This window comes from Pteropus medius, unplaced genomic scaffold, assembly GCF_902729225.1.
Source record: "Pteropus medius unplaced genomic scaffold, Ma_sr-lr_union100, whole genome shotgun sequence".
Taxonomy (NCBI): Eukaryota; Metazoa; Chordata; class Mammalia; order Chiroptera; family Pteropodidae; genus Pteropus; species Pteropus medius.
The window spans coordinates 6,786,023-6,798,637 of record NW_024351543.1 but is presented as its reverse complement, the minus strand read 5'-3'; the positions used below and the strand labels follow the sequence as shown (position 1 = coordinate 6,798,637).

Below are 12,615 nucleotides of genomic sequence, written 5' to 3'. Positions count from 1 at the left end.
AGGTTATATGCATAGTATCTCCATGCTGTTAAAATGCTCAGTCATTTTTGAAGATATGAGATTAGCCTTTGAATATGAGATGCTTAGTACAGGTAATATGTTTTCAATCAAAATGGTAATCATGACTTGGAAAAAAAAGAGATTACCGATGGCACATGCATTCAGAAGTCTACATCAGAGGTTTTCAATGAGAGCAATACTGCCCCCTGGAAGATGTTACAGAAATTTATGTGAGAAGTTGCTTGTCCAGATGATTTGCAGATTGCTAGCATTTAGTGGGAGGAGAATTTAGGGATGCCAAATGTCATGCAATGCTGGGGCCAGTCTTGTACAATAAAGACCTCTTCCACATTCTATACAACTTGCAACTCCAGTAGGGTATTCATGTATGAGAAGAACTGTTTATAATTTTAAGGCCAGAACTTAATTGCATTTTTAATTAAATTTATTGGGGTGACATTGGTTAATAAAATTATATAGGTTTCAAGTGTACAATTTAATAATATATCATCTGTGTATTGCATTGTGTGATTACCACCTAAAGTTAAACGTCCTTCCATCACCATATATATTTGATCCCTTTTACCCTTATTTACCTCCCCCACTCCCCCCTTTCCTCTGGTAACCACTAAACTGTTGTCTGTGTCTATGAATTTTCATTTGTCTTATAAACTAAAAGTATTTTTTTGTACAGATTTAAAATTCACTGAATTGTACAAAGATAAAACTACCATATAAACTGAAAAAAGACTTATTTTTTTTTTCTCAGAACCTTACAAAGATTTTCTTTTCGAAATTGTTTTGGAAAACACATTAGCGACCTCTATGCTGCTCAGCAATATAGCAGCTCAGCACTTGCCTGTATATGCAAATATATGAGTATATATGTTTGTCTTTATTTCAACACATTAAATAAAAGAAAAATTATTGACAATACGAATTTAATGTTGTCTTGCTTCTCTTAATTCAAATTTATTCATTAAAAGTGCAAACATATGGCTACTTTGTTATGTGTTCTAGTATATCCATGTTTGAACATTTACAAAGTAGAATATATATTCATTTACTATAAATTACTTTTTCATTTTTTCTTAATATTACATTAAATTATTTTCAAAGATGTATGTACCTAAGCTATGAAATTCATTTTAATATAGTAAAAGGGACTTTAAAACATCTGTCATTAAAGAGGTTATTGGGTTTGATAAGGTTGAGAAATGGGATGATTGCAGTAATAGTAAGAGAGGGTTTATTTCCTCTTATTAGGAAATCTCCAATTTGGATAAATTATATCAAGAAAAGAAATTCACTATTTTTAAAAGGAATCCCAAGTGGTTTTTATCGGTATAATAAATCACTAGTAACTTTTGCATATCCCTTTATGTATCCACAATTATTTTAGTTCTATAGTTTGCTGATTCTCTTGGATTTTCTATGTAGACAATTTTACATTATCTACAAATAAGGAACATTTTATTTCTTGTTTCTGATTCTTATATCTCATTTCTTTTACTTGTTTCATTGTACTTGGTAGAATCTTCAGAACAATGCTCAATAGAAATCATAATAGTCCTCCTTGCCTTGTTCCTGACTTTAATGGGAATGGTTCTAGTCTCTATTAACCTCATGTTGGCAGTAGTTCTGATTTTTATAATTAACTTTTATAAAGTTAAGGAAATTCCCTTATATTCGACCTTTGGTAAAATTTGAAAATTAATAAATATTGAATTTTGTCAAATTCAAATTTGTTGAAATAATCATATGGCTTTACTCCTATAATTTGTTAATAATGATAATATTTCAGATATTAATAATCCTAACATTCGAGAAATCAGATGCTCCAATTTTACCCCTCAAGTTAGGAATAACAGCACTAAAGAAATAAATAATTAGAAGTTCAAAAGACCTTTCCTGGCCCCTAATTAACTCATAAATTTACTCTGACTCTTTGCTACCCAGTTGTGGCTCCTTTTTTGTTTAGTTTTGCTATTTGGCTAGAGCTAGTCAGTCTTTCCTAGTTACTTACTTTATCATTATTAATTTACACAGTGTGATTAGTTTTAAACATAGAGAAAATCTCATTCTCCCCCAGACAGTACCAACCAGCATGCCTTCATTAAAAAGTATTTACTGAGCATCGCCTATGTATCAGGTACTGTGCTAAGAGCTAGTATTCAATGATAAGCAAAAATAAACAAGATTGCTGTCCTCCTGGAGCTTATACTTTAGAAGAAAGCAAACCGCACAAATAAATATAAATTGACAATTGTGACATTTGATATAAAGAAGATATTACTCTGAAAGTCTATAAAAAGGGAGATCTGATCTTGTCAAGAAGGTCAAGGAAGGCTTTCTTGATAAAGTAAACCTCGAATTATAATCTAAAGGAGAAAAAGTGAACTATATGAAAAGAAGGAAGTATTTCTGGCAAAATGGACATCTGTATAAGGGTCCTGATGTGGGTGAAAGTATTTGAGTAGGGTGGCAAAAGATGACAAATGTTGCTAGAACAGGAGGAGCAATACCATTATGTTAAGGTGTTATGTTGCTCTTCTAAAAGAATTTATAAGCTATTGAAAAGTTCAGAACAGAAGAGGTGACAAATTATAGCTGAATTATGAAAAGATCAATCTAGCTGCAATGTACATAATAGATTAAAAACAGGTTTGAGTAGATATGAAGTGAATCAAAAAGTCATTGCATTTAACTAGAATGATAGTGGTAGAGATGCAGAGAAGTAGATGAATTTGAGAAATATCAAGGAGGTAAAATAAACAGGTAAAGGACTATAAAGAGAGAAAGTCGACCCTTGAATATAATCGGGTTTCTGGTTTCCATAATTAGAGGAATCCTGCCTTTCACTAAGAAGAAAACACTTAGCCAAATATTATAAGTTGGTTTTAGACAAAGTGAATTTGAAATGCCTCTTACTAAGAGATGATGTTGGATTTATGTATCTAGAGCTCACAGCTCTGGGTCAGAGATGCAAATTTACAAGTTATCTATTGATTGCAACAGAAATACAGAAATTATCTAGGGAAAGAATAAGGAGAAAAAGAGGACCTATGATTAAGCCTTGAAGAACTCCAGCTCTAATGACTGAGTAGAAGATTATAAACCAGTAAAAGAGAAAAAGAAAAGTATCTAGAAAGATAGGAGAAAAGTCAATAAGGCAGTGTGTAACAGTTGTTAGAAAATGAATAATGCAATAGAAAGGTTATGGTTAATAGTGTCAAGTGAATAAAATAGGAGTCTTTTCTCTTTATCCAAATTTTAGATCATAATCAAGAAGGCTTCACTGTGAATTCTTACTTTTTCGATTACTCATGCTTACATATACTTACTTAAAGTATTCATCAGAAGGCCACTGTTGTTGTATCTATTATGACCAGCATCTATCTCAGGAATCTCGCACTGTGGCATGGCAGACATAGTAGGATGTCCTGAGATATAATTCCCAGGATCAGAAGGAGGGGATCTGTAATCTTCATTTTCTGAGTCACTGGAACTATCCTCACTGCTTGAAGATGATGAACTTTTAGAATCTGATGAACTATCACAACTACTCATCTGGTCCATTAGACTAGCTTCTGCCTTCAGTTCTGAAAATGTAACAGAAGATAATAGATGGGTTAAATAAACAATATTAAATATAAATATTAAATATAAAATTTAAATGTGTTAGTTTCTAAGAAAGCGTTGATGAATAAATAAAATTAAACATATATTTACAGCATTTAAAGCATTTTATTTTAAAAAACCCTCTACTAGGACAAAATGAAAAGTAACATCCCCTCTTCCTACCCCTTCTTCAAGTTCCTTTAATCCTATTTCTCAAGAATAATCACTGCCAGCATTTTCTTGTGATCATATGTGTTTTTAAACTCTGCTTGGAAACTGGCATTTTAGATTCTGACACCCAACTCATCTATTGTTGGAGCTTGAGTTCATTCTTTATTACCACAATCAAGAGTTAAAAAAATAAAAAGAAGAAAGAAAAAAGGAGCAATTCAATTTTTCCTGTAAAAACTGCATCCCTGGGCCCAAATCTTTCCTTTCTGGCTCTTCTCTGGTAGTATCTGTTTCTCCCTATTCTGTTTCTGGACAGCACACACAACAGTTCCAGAACCTCCCACCTAAAAAAATGCTTTTAAAAGCTCCTCTACCATAGAGCCAAGCCATACTTCAATGTTGGGATTATGAAAATTAAAAGACATAGGCAGTGTCTAGATCTAAATACTACACTTTAAACCATTATACTCAAATATATATGTAAACCATTATACTCAAATATATATGTAATTCAAATAATGTGAAATTAAAACTGTAAAAATTAAAGCCTATTTGGCAGAAAACATCCTCCAATTCTTTTATTTCTCCAACACGTATAATGCAATGTAATACATACAGATGAATTTTTTTGTCAGCTCCACTGAGGTATAATTGATGAATAAAATTGTATATATTTAAAGTGTATACAACAAATTGGTTTTCATTGTGCAAATGTTAAATTTTGTCCAATGCTTTTTTGCATCTATTGAGATGATCGTATGAATTTTAGTCTTCATTCTGTTAACACAGTATATCATGTTTATTGATTTTCATATGTTAAAACATCCTTGCATCCTAGGCAAAAATCCCACTTGATCATCCATTTGCTAGTATTTCATTGAGGATTTTTGCATCTATGTTCATCAGATATTGGCCTATAATGTTCTTTCCTTATAATGTTCTTGACTTTGGTATCAGGGTAAGCCTGGCCTCATAAAACGAATTTAAAAGTGTTTCCTCCTCTTCAATTTTCTGGAATAGTTTGAGAAGGATTGACATTAATTCTTCTTTAAATATTTGGTAGAATTCACCAGTGAAGCCATCTATCTGGTCCTGGACTTTTCTTTGCTAGGAAGTTTTTGATTACTGATTCAATCTCCTTACAGTATTGGTCTGTTCAGGTTTTCTATTTCTTCATGATGTAGTCTTGGTAAATTGTATGTTTCTAGTTATTTATCCATTTCTTCTAGGTAATCCAATGTCTTAGCATATAATTGTTCATAAGTCTCTCGCGAATCTTCATATTTCTGTAGCTCCTATTATAATGTCTCTTTCGTTTCTGATTTTGACTCTTCTCTTTTTCAGTCTACTTAAAGGTTTGTCGATTTTATCTTTCAAAAAGCCAACCTAGTTTCATTCATCTTTCTATTGTTCTTTTAGTCTTATTTCTCTTATTTCTGCTGATATTATTTCCTTCCTTCTTCTAACTTGGTTAATTTGCTCTTTTCTAGTTCTTTGAGGTATAAAGTTAAGTTAGCTGAGATCTTTCTTTTTTCTTATTGTAGGCATTTATTGATATAAACTTCCTTTTTAGAACTGCTTTCATTGTGTCCCATAAGTTTTGGTATATTGTACTTCCATTTTCATTTATTTCAATATATTTTTCCCCCTTAACTCTTCATTTTTTCCCTATTTATCAAATTTTTATTATGGTGACATTGGTTAATGCTATCCAGTAAGTTTCAGTTGTACAATTTAATATTTCAAGATATTTTTGTTTCCTATTTCTTTTTTGACCCACTGGTTTTAGAAGTATGTTGTTTAATTTCCATAGGTTTGTAATTTTTCCAGTTTTCCTCTTGTTACTGATTCTAGTTTCATTCTACTGTGGTTGGAAAAGATACTCAACGTGATTTCAACCTCCTTAAATTTGTTAAAACTGGTTTTGTGACCTAACATATGATCTATCATGGAGAATGTACTGTGTCTGCTTGGGAAGAATGTGTATTTTGCTGCTGTTGGATGGAATATTTTATATAGGTCTGTTAGGTCTATTTGGTCTAATATGTAGTTCAAATCCAATGTTTCCTTATTGATTTTCTGTCTGGATAATTCAGCCATTGTTGAAAATGGAGTATTGAAGTCCCCTACTAGAGTATTGCTGTCTCAATTTCTCCCTTCAGATGTATTAATATTTGTTTAATATATTTAGGTGCTCTGATGTTAGGTGCATAAACATTTACAATTATTATATCCTCTTGATAAACTGACCCCTTTATCATTTTATAATGACTTTGGTCTTTTATGACAGTTTTTGACTTAGTCTATTCAGTCTGATGTATAGCTACCCATGTTCTTTTGGTTTCCATTTGAATGGAATCTTCTTCTACCCTTCACTTTCACTATGTCCTTAAAGCTGAAATGGGTCTCTTGTCAGTAGCATATAGTTGGATCTTGTTTTTTATCCATTCAGCTACTTTATGTCTTTTGACTGGAGAAGTTAATCCATTTCCATTTAAAGTAATTATTGATAGGTAAGGCCTTATTATTGCCACCTCGATAATTGTTTTCTGGTTGTTTTGTAGTTCCTTTGTTCCTCTTGCTGTCTTTCTTTGTGATCTGATGAATTTCCATAGTAGTACACTTTGATTACTTTCTCTTTATTTTTTGTGTATCTACTAGAGGTTTTTGCTTTGTGGTTATCATGAGGTTGCATAAAATCTCTTATAGTTATAACAGTCTATTTTAAGCCAATAATTTCTATCTTATAAAAGAACCCTACCCTTTTATTATCCTTCTCAGATTTTGTTTATGATGTCACAATTTATATCTTATAAAATTGTGTCTCTATTAACAAACTATTATAGCTATGGTTATTATTAATATTTTTATTTTAAATTTTATACTAGAGTTAACTGGTTTTCACATTACCATTACAGTATCAGAACATTCTAGATTTGACTATATACTTAACTTTACCAGTGAGTTTTCTATTTTCATTTGTTTCATGTCATGAATTAGCATCCTCTCATTTCACCTTGAAGAACTCCCTTTAGCATTTCCTGTAAGGAATGTCTGGTGGTGATGAATTCCCTTACCTTCTGTTTATCCGGGAAAGTGTTTATCTCTCTTTTGTTTCTGTAGGATAATTTTGCTGGTTAAAGTAGTCTTGGTTGGGAGAGTTTTTTGTTTTTTACCACTTTGAAAATATCATCTCACTCTCTCTTGGCCTGCAAGGTTTCTGAAAAATCCACTTTCAATTTCTTTATTTTTTTAATTAAATTTATTGGGGTGACATTGATTTAAAAAGCTATATAGGTTTCAAGTGTACAATTCAATATTACATCATATGTATATCACATTGTGTGTTCACCACCCAAAGTCAAATCTTGTTCTGTCACCATGTATTTGATGCTTTTTATCCTTATCTACTTCCCCCTCTCCCTCTGATAACCACTAACTGTTGTCTGTGTCTATGAGTTTATTTGTTTGTCTTGTTCATTTGTTGTTTTCAGTTTTATGCCCCACTATGTGTGAAATTATATGGTTCTCGATTTTTTTCTGTCTGACCACCTTTAATATTTGTAATGGTCATAAGACTATTCAGATTATTGACATCTTGGTTAAATTTTGGTAGTCTTTAGCTTTTGAGGAATTGGTCCATTTCTTCTAAAGTGTCAAATTTAAAAACATAAAGTTTTAACATTCCTTTATAATCCTTTTAATGACTGCTGAATCTGTAATGATATCATTACATTCCTGATATTAGTGATTCGTGTCTTCTGTATTTTTATTATTGTGAGTCTTACTAGAAGCTTATCAGTAGTATTAATTTTTGAATGAACCATCTTTTTGTTTCACTGATTTTTCTCTAGTGTTTTCCTGTTTTCAATTTCATTAATTTCTGCCCTTATTTTTATAATTTGCTACTTTTTGCTTGCTTTGGGTTTAATCTGATTTTCTTCTGCTTTGTTGAGGTATGATTGATATATTGAGGTATTGATTCGACATCTTTCCTCTATCATTTAGTGCAATAAACTTCTCTATGCCCACTCTTTTAGCTGCATGTTTGGAATGCTGCATTTACTTTATACATTTAATTTTATGTATTTTTAATTTTGTTTGATTCTTCCTCTTTAACCCATGGATCATTCAGAAATATGTTGTTTCATTTCCAAGTGCTTAGAGATTATTCTGTTATCTGTTATTTTTGTTTGATTCCATTACAGAGAACATATCTCTGATTTCAGTTTTTATAAATTTATTGAGGCTTCTTTTATTGCCCAGGATATGGTCTACCTTGATAAATATTCTATGGGCACTTGAAAAGAAAGTGAATTCCACTGTTGTTGCATGGAGTATTACATATAGATTAGATATAGATATAGATAGATGTCAATTAGATCCTGTTAATTATATTGTCGGCTTTTTCATATCTTTGTTGACATTTGGTCTAGTAAGTATATCCACTGATGAACCCAAGAATAATTACAGATTTGTTGAATTTTCCTTTCAGGTCTATTAGTTCTTGATTTATGTATTTTGAGTTGTCTTTGTGCACACTTTTATGTTACCCTAGTAGATTAATCCTTTTAGCATTATTAATGTTCCTCTTTGTAGTAATTTGCTTTGCTCTAAGTTTATCTACTATTAATACAGCTGCACAACTTTTTAAAATCAATGTTTGCTTGGCATATATTTTTCCGTCCTTTTACTTTCACCTGACTATGGTGTTTTTGAAAGTGTCACTTTATATATTTTCCTGAGTGGTTGCTTTGAGTATTCCAATATACGTACATGACATCAATATTTTACCACTTCAAGTAAGGTGTGGAAACCTCACTTCCATTTAGATTCCTTTATGTCCTCCACTTTAAAATATATACATATATTTTTTTAACACCTACAGCACCTGGTATTCCTAGGTGGTCTCCCATTCAAGTAATAACCAGGCCCAGCCCCGCTTAGTTTCCAAGATCAGACAGGATCGGTTACGTTCAGTATGGTATGGCTGTAGACTTCACTTCTAAATATTGTCTTGAGTATCAAAAGGTGTTATAATTTTTTGTTTCAATCATCACGTATGATTTAGATAAGTCACAAGAAAATCCATAAGGTTTTGTATTTGTCAATGTTTCTGCTCTTTCTGCTGTTCTTTCTCATTTCCTGACTCCCTCTTTTATTATTTTTGCTTAAATAACCAATATTTAAGGATAGTTTGGTATTAAATTCTTCTAGCTTTTCTGAGAAAGGCTATTTTTCCTTCATTACTGAAGAATAATTTCACCAGATATAGGATTCATGTTGACATTTCTTTTCTCTTAGCACTTAAAAAATATTGTGCCACTTCTTTCCAGTCTCTGGTTTTAGATGAGAAATATGTTGCCATTTGGACAGCACTTTTCTACAGCTAACGTGTCATTTCCCTCTTGCTGTCAGTTGGGTTTTTTTTTTTTTTTTTTTTGCCTTTAGTTTTCTATTTTATTATGATGTATCTTGGAATGGATTTCTTTGAGTTCATCATATATGAGATTTATTAAGCTTTTTGAATATGCAGGTTTACATCTTTCATACAACATGGGATCTTTTCAGGCATTATTTCTTTAAATACTCTTTTAGCCCCACTCTCACTCTCCTGCAAGATATCATTGATACAAATGTGGGATCTCTTGTCATCTTAGTTTTTTTACTGTTATTACTATTATTGTATTTGCCAGTTCTATAATTTACACTTGGTTTTTGTTTTAAATTTCTATTTCTTTACTGTTATTTCTATTTTTCATTTGTTTCAAAAGAATTTGTAGTTGTTTTTAAAATCATGTTTGTGATAATTGCTTTAAGATCCTTGTCAGACAATCCTAACATCTGATTTATCATGGTGTTGGTGTCAGCTGACTCTCTTTTTTCATTCAAGTTGTGATCTTCTTGATTCATGTTATGACTGGTAATTTTCTCTTGTATCCTAAATATTTTGGTGATTATGCTAGGGAGATTCTGTATGCTATTTTTTTTTTTTTTAATTTTTGCAGGCTGTTGCCCTGTTTAGGTTTAGCATAGAGATTCTTGCCTGCTTTTGTGGGCTTTGGTTCAAATTGACAATCTAATTTTCAGAGCCACTGCCTTTTAATTTCTTAAAAAGCATGCTGTAATTCTGATTGGAATTGCACTGAATCCATAGAGCAATCTGGCATATTAATGATATTGAGTCTTCTGACCCGTGAACACTATCTCTCTCCATTTACTTACAGCTTCTTTAATTTCTCTCAGCAATGCTTTATAATTTTCACTATACAGGTCCTCCACATATTTTGTCAGATCTATTTATAATTATTTAATCTTTGGAAGCTTTTATAAATGCCTTTGTTTTTATACTTTTAACATCTTTCTTTCTTTTTTTTTTACTAGTTTATTTGAGCCTAACTGACAACATATGCCAGAGAACAAGATCTCAAATGCTCCCTATAATTTCTAATTGCTCATTGCAAGTACACAGAAATGTAATTTATTTTTGTATATTTCCCCTGTATCTTTTAACCTTGCTAAACTCACTATTCTAGTAGCTTTTTCTTTAGATACCATCAGATTCTACATAGACAATCATGTCATCTGTGAATAATGACAGTTTTACCTCTTTCTTTCCAATCTGCATGCCTTTTCTGTATTTTCCTTGACTTACTGCATCAATTAAAACTTCTAATACAATGTGCAGAGGTGGTTAGAGTGGAAATCTTTTCTTATTCCTGATGCTAGAGAGAAAACATTTAGCCTCTTACAATTATGCATGATTTCATCTGTAGGCTTCTCCTAGATGTCCTCCATCAGGTTAAATTCTCTTCTATTTCTATTTTGCCAAAAGTTTTTATCAAGATTGACTGTTGAAGTCACAGGGAAGTACAGCATAGAGAATATAGTCACTAATATTGTAATAACTATGTATGGTGCTAGGGGGGTACTAGACTTATTGGAGTGATCATGTTGGAAGTTACATAAATGTCTAATCAGTATATTGCAAATCTAAAACTAATATAATATTGTATGTCATCTGTAATTGAAAATAAATGTTAAAAGAGAATGACTTGAAATTTGTCAAATCTTCTACTATTTTGAGAGGGCTTTAACTTTTTTAGTTTTTAATACAATTAATTACATTGATTGATTTTTGAAAGCCTGTATTCCTGGGGAAACCCCACTTGGTCATGATGTATTATCCTCTTAATATATTAGCATTTCTTGACCCTGGCAATATTAACATTTGGGGTTGGATAATTCCTTGTTACTGTCCTGTGCATTTTAAGATGTTTAACAGCATCCCTAGCTTCTACCCACTAGATGCCAGTAGCACTACTCCCCTTACTCCAGTTGTGACAACCAAAAATGTCTCCAGACATTGCTAGATGTCACGCTAGAGGACATAATCATCCCTAGTTGAGAACTGCTGTTATATGTTGTTAAATTCAATTTACTAAAATTTGTTTTAAATTTTTGCATCTATGTTTTTGTAGGTTTTTGTTTTATTTATTTATTTATTTTTCTTGTAATATCTTTGTTGGATATTGGTAGCAGTAATTCTGATTTAAACGAATGAGTTGAAAAGAATTCCTTCCTTTTTAATTATATAAAAGAGTTTGTATAAAACTGGTATTATTTCTTCCTTAAATGACTGGTAGAATTCACTAGAAATCTGTATTGAAGATTTTTGTGTTTGTTGGGGTAGGAGGAAGATTTTAAATACAACTCAATTTCTTTATAAGATTTAGGAATATTCAGGTTATCGGCTTCTTGAGTGAACTTTGTGTCTTTTAGGGAACTAGTTCATTTCATCTAATTTATTAAATTTATGGGCATACACGGAGAGAATAACAGGTTAAGTAACTTTCCCTAAGCCACACAGCTGATAAGTGATAAAGCTGGGATTTGAATGCAAGCAGTCTGACTCCAAAGATGTCATTCTTAGTCACCTCATATACTATATCTCACTAGACCAAATGATGGTTGTTTGAAGACTAATGAAATGTATCAAATTCTATTCAGAGTGGTTAAGAAAAAGAGAGTCAGGGCACAAATAATCAGTGTTAGAAATAAATAAGGACCATAACTATGGGTACTACAGAGATTTGTATGGATAAATTATGTTAGCAATTTGAAAATGTGCATTAAACTGATAATTTTCAAGACAAAATGAATTGCCAAAATTGAATAAAGAAATAGAAAACATAAGTAAACCTAAAGTTATAGAAATTTACCCAAACTATCAAGCATCAGAAAAACCTATCATACATAAACTGTTTCAATGAATAGTAAAGTATATAAATCCTTTAGAGTACATTCAGACATGGGCACAGATAGACAGCAAAGGGAGGAGCGTGTGTTGGAAAGGAAAGAGATTTCTGTAATTTTTTTTAAAAAGCCTAAAGCCAAGGTGGTAAAATGTTAACTCTAAGTTGTAAGTATATGATCTGTTATATTATTCTCTGTATTTCCTATGTTTGAAATATTTCTTAAGAAAAAGTTTAAAGGCTAGTTGAAATAATGTATAGGAAGGCTTAGGACCTAGTAGTTACCTACAGAAACATAATGTAAAAGTTTTACAGTATTGGTAGAAATTGATAGTTGCATTGTGGTAAGATGATGAGTGGTTTTATATTAACATTATTCTTCAGCGGTTTATTATCTTCTAAATAAGTAATCATTATCTAAAAAACAACAAGTTCATTGTAAAAACTCAAGAAATTTGCACCATAAAAAATGATAGGTTCCTATAACCCAAACTCCCAAAGATAATGCTTATATTTTAGTATGTCTTCCAAAATCTATGCATTGACAAACCTATATAAATTTTGTTTT

General features: G+C 31.4%; 2 protein-coding genes and 1 pseudogene across 2 annotated transcripts in view; all 3 read right to left on the bottom strand.

Annotated features, from left to right (window-relative positions):
• Nucleotides 1-3,480, bottom strand: part of SLC15A2 (solute carrier family 15 member 2) — a 49,685-nt gene extending 46,205 nt beyond the window's left edge. Inside the window, exon 1 of the mRNA XM_039843155.1 lies at nt 3,345-3,480. The gene's annotated coding sequence lies outside the window, so the exon portion shown is untranslated. The remainder of the gene's footprint in view (nt 1-3,344) is intronic.
• EAF2 (ELL associated factor 2) overlaps nt 1-12,615 on the bottom strand; it is a 32,736-nt gene that overhangs the window by 2,731 nt on the left and 17,390 nt on the right. The window contains exon 5 of the mRNA XM_039843167.1: nt 3,345-3,602. Within this exon, the coding sequence (XP_039699101.1) occupies nt 3,345-3,602 (258 nt within the window). The remainder of the gene's footprint in view (nt 1-3,344; nt 3,603-12,615) is intronic.
• On the bottom strand, nt 8,672-8,790 carry LOC120586821 (uncharacterized; annotated as a pseudogene).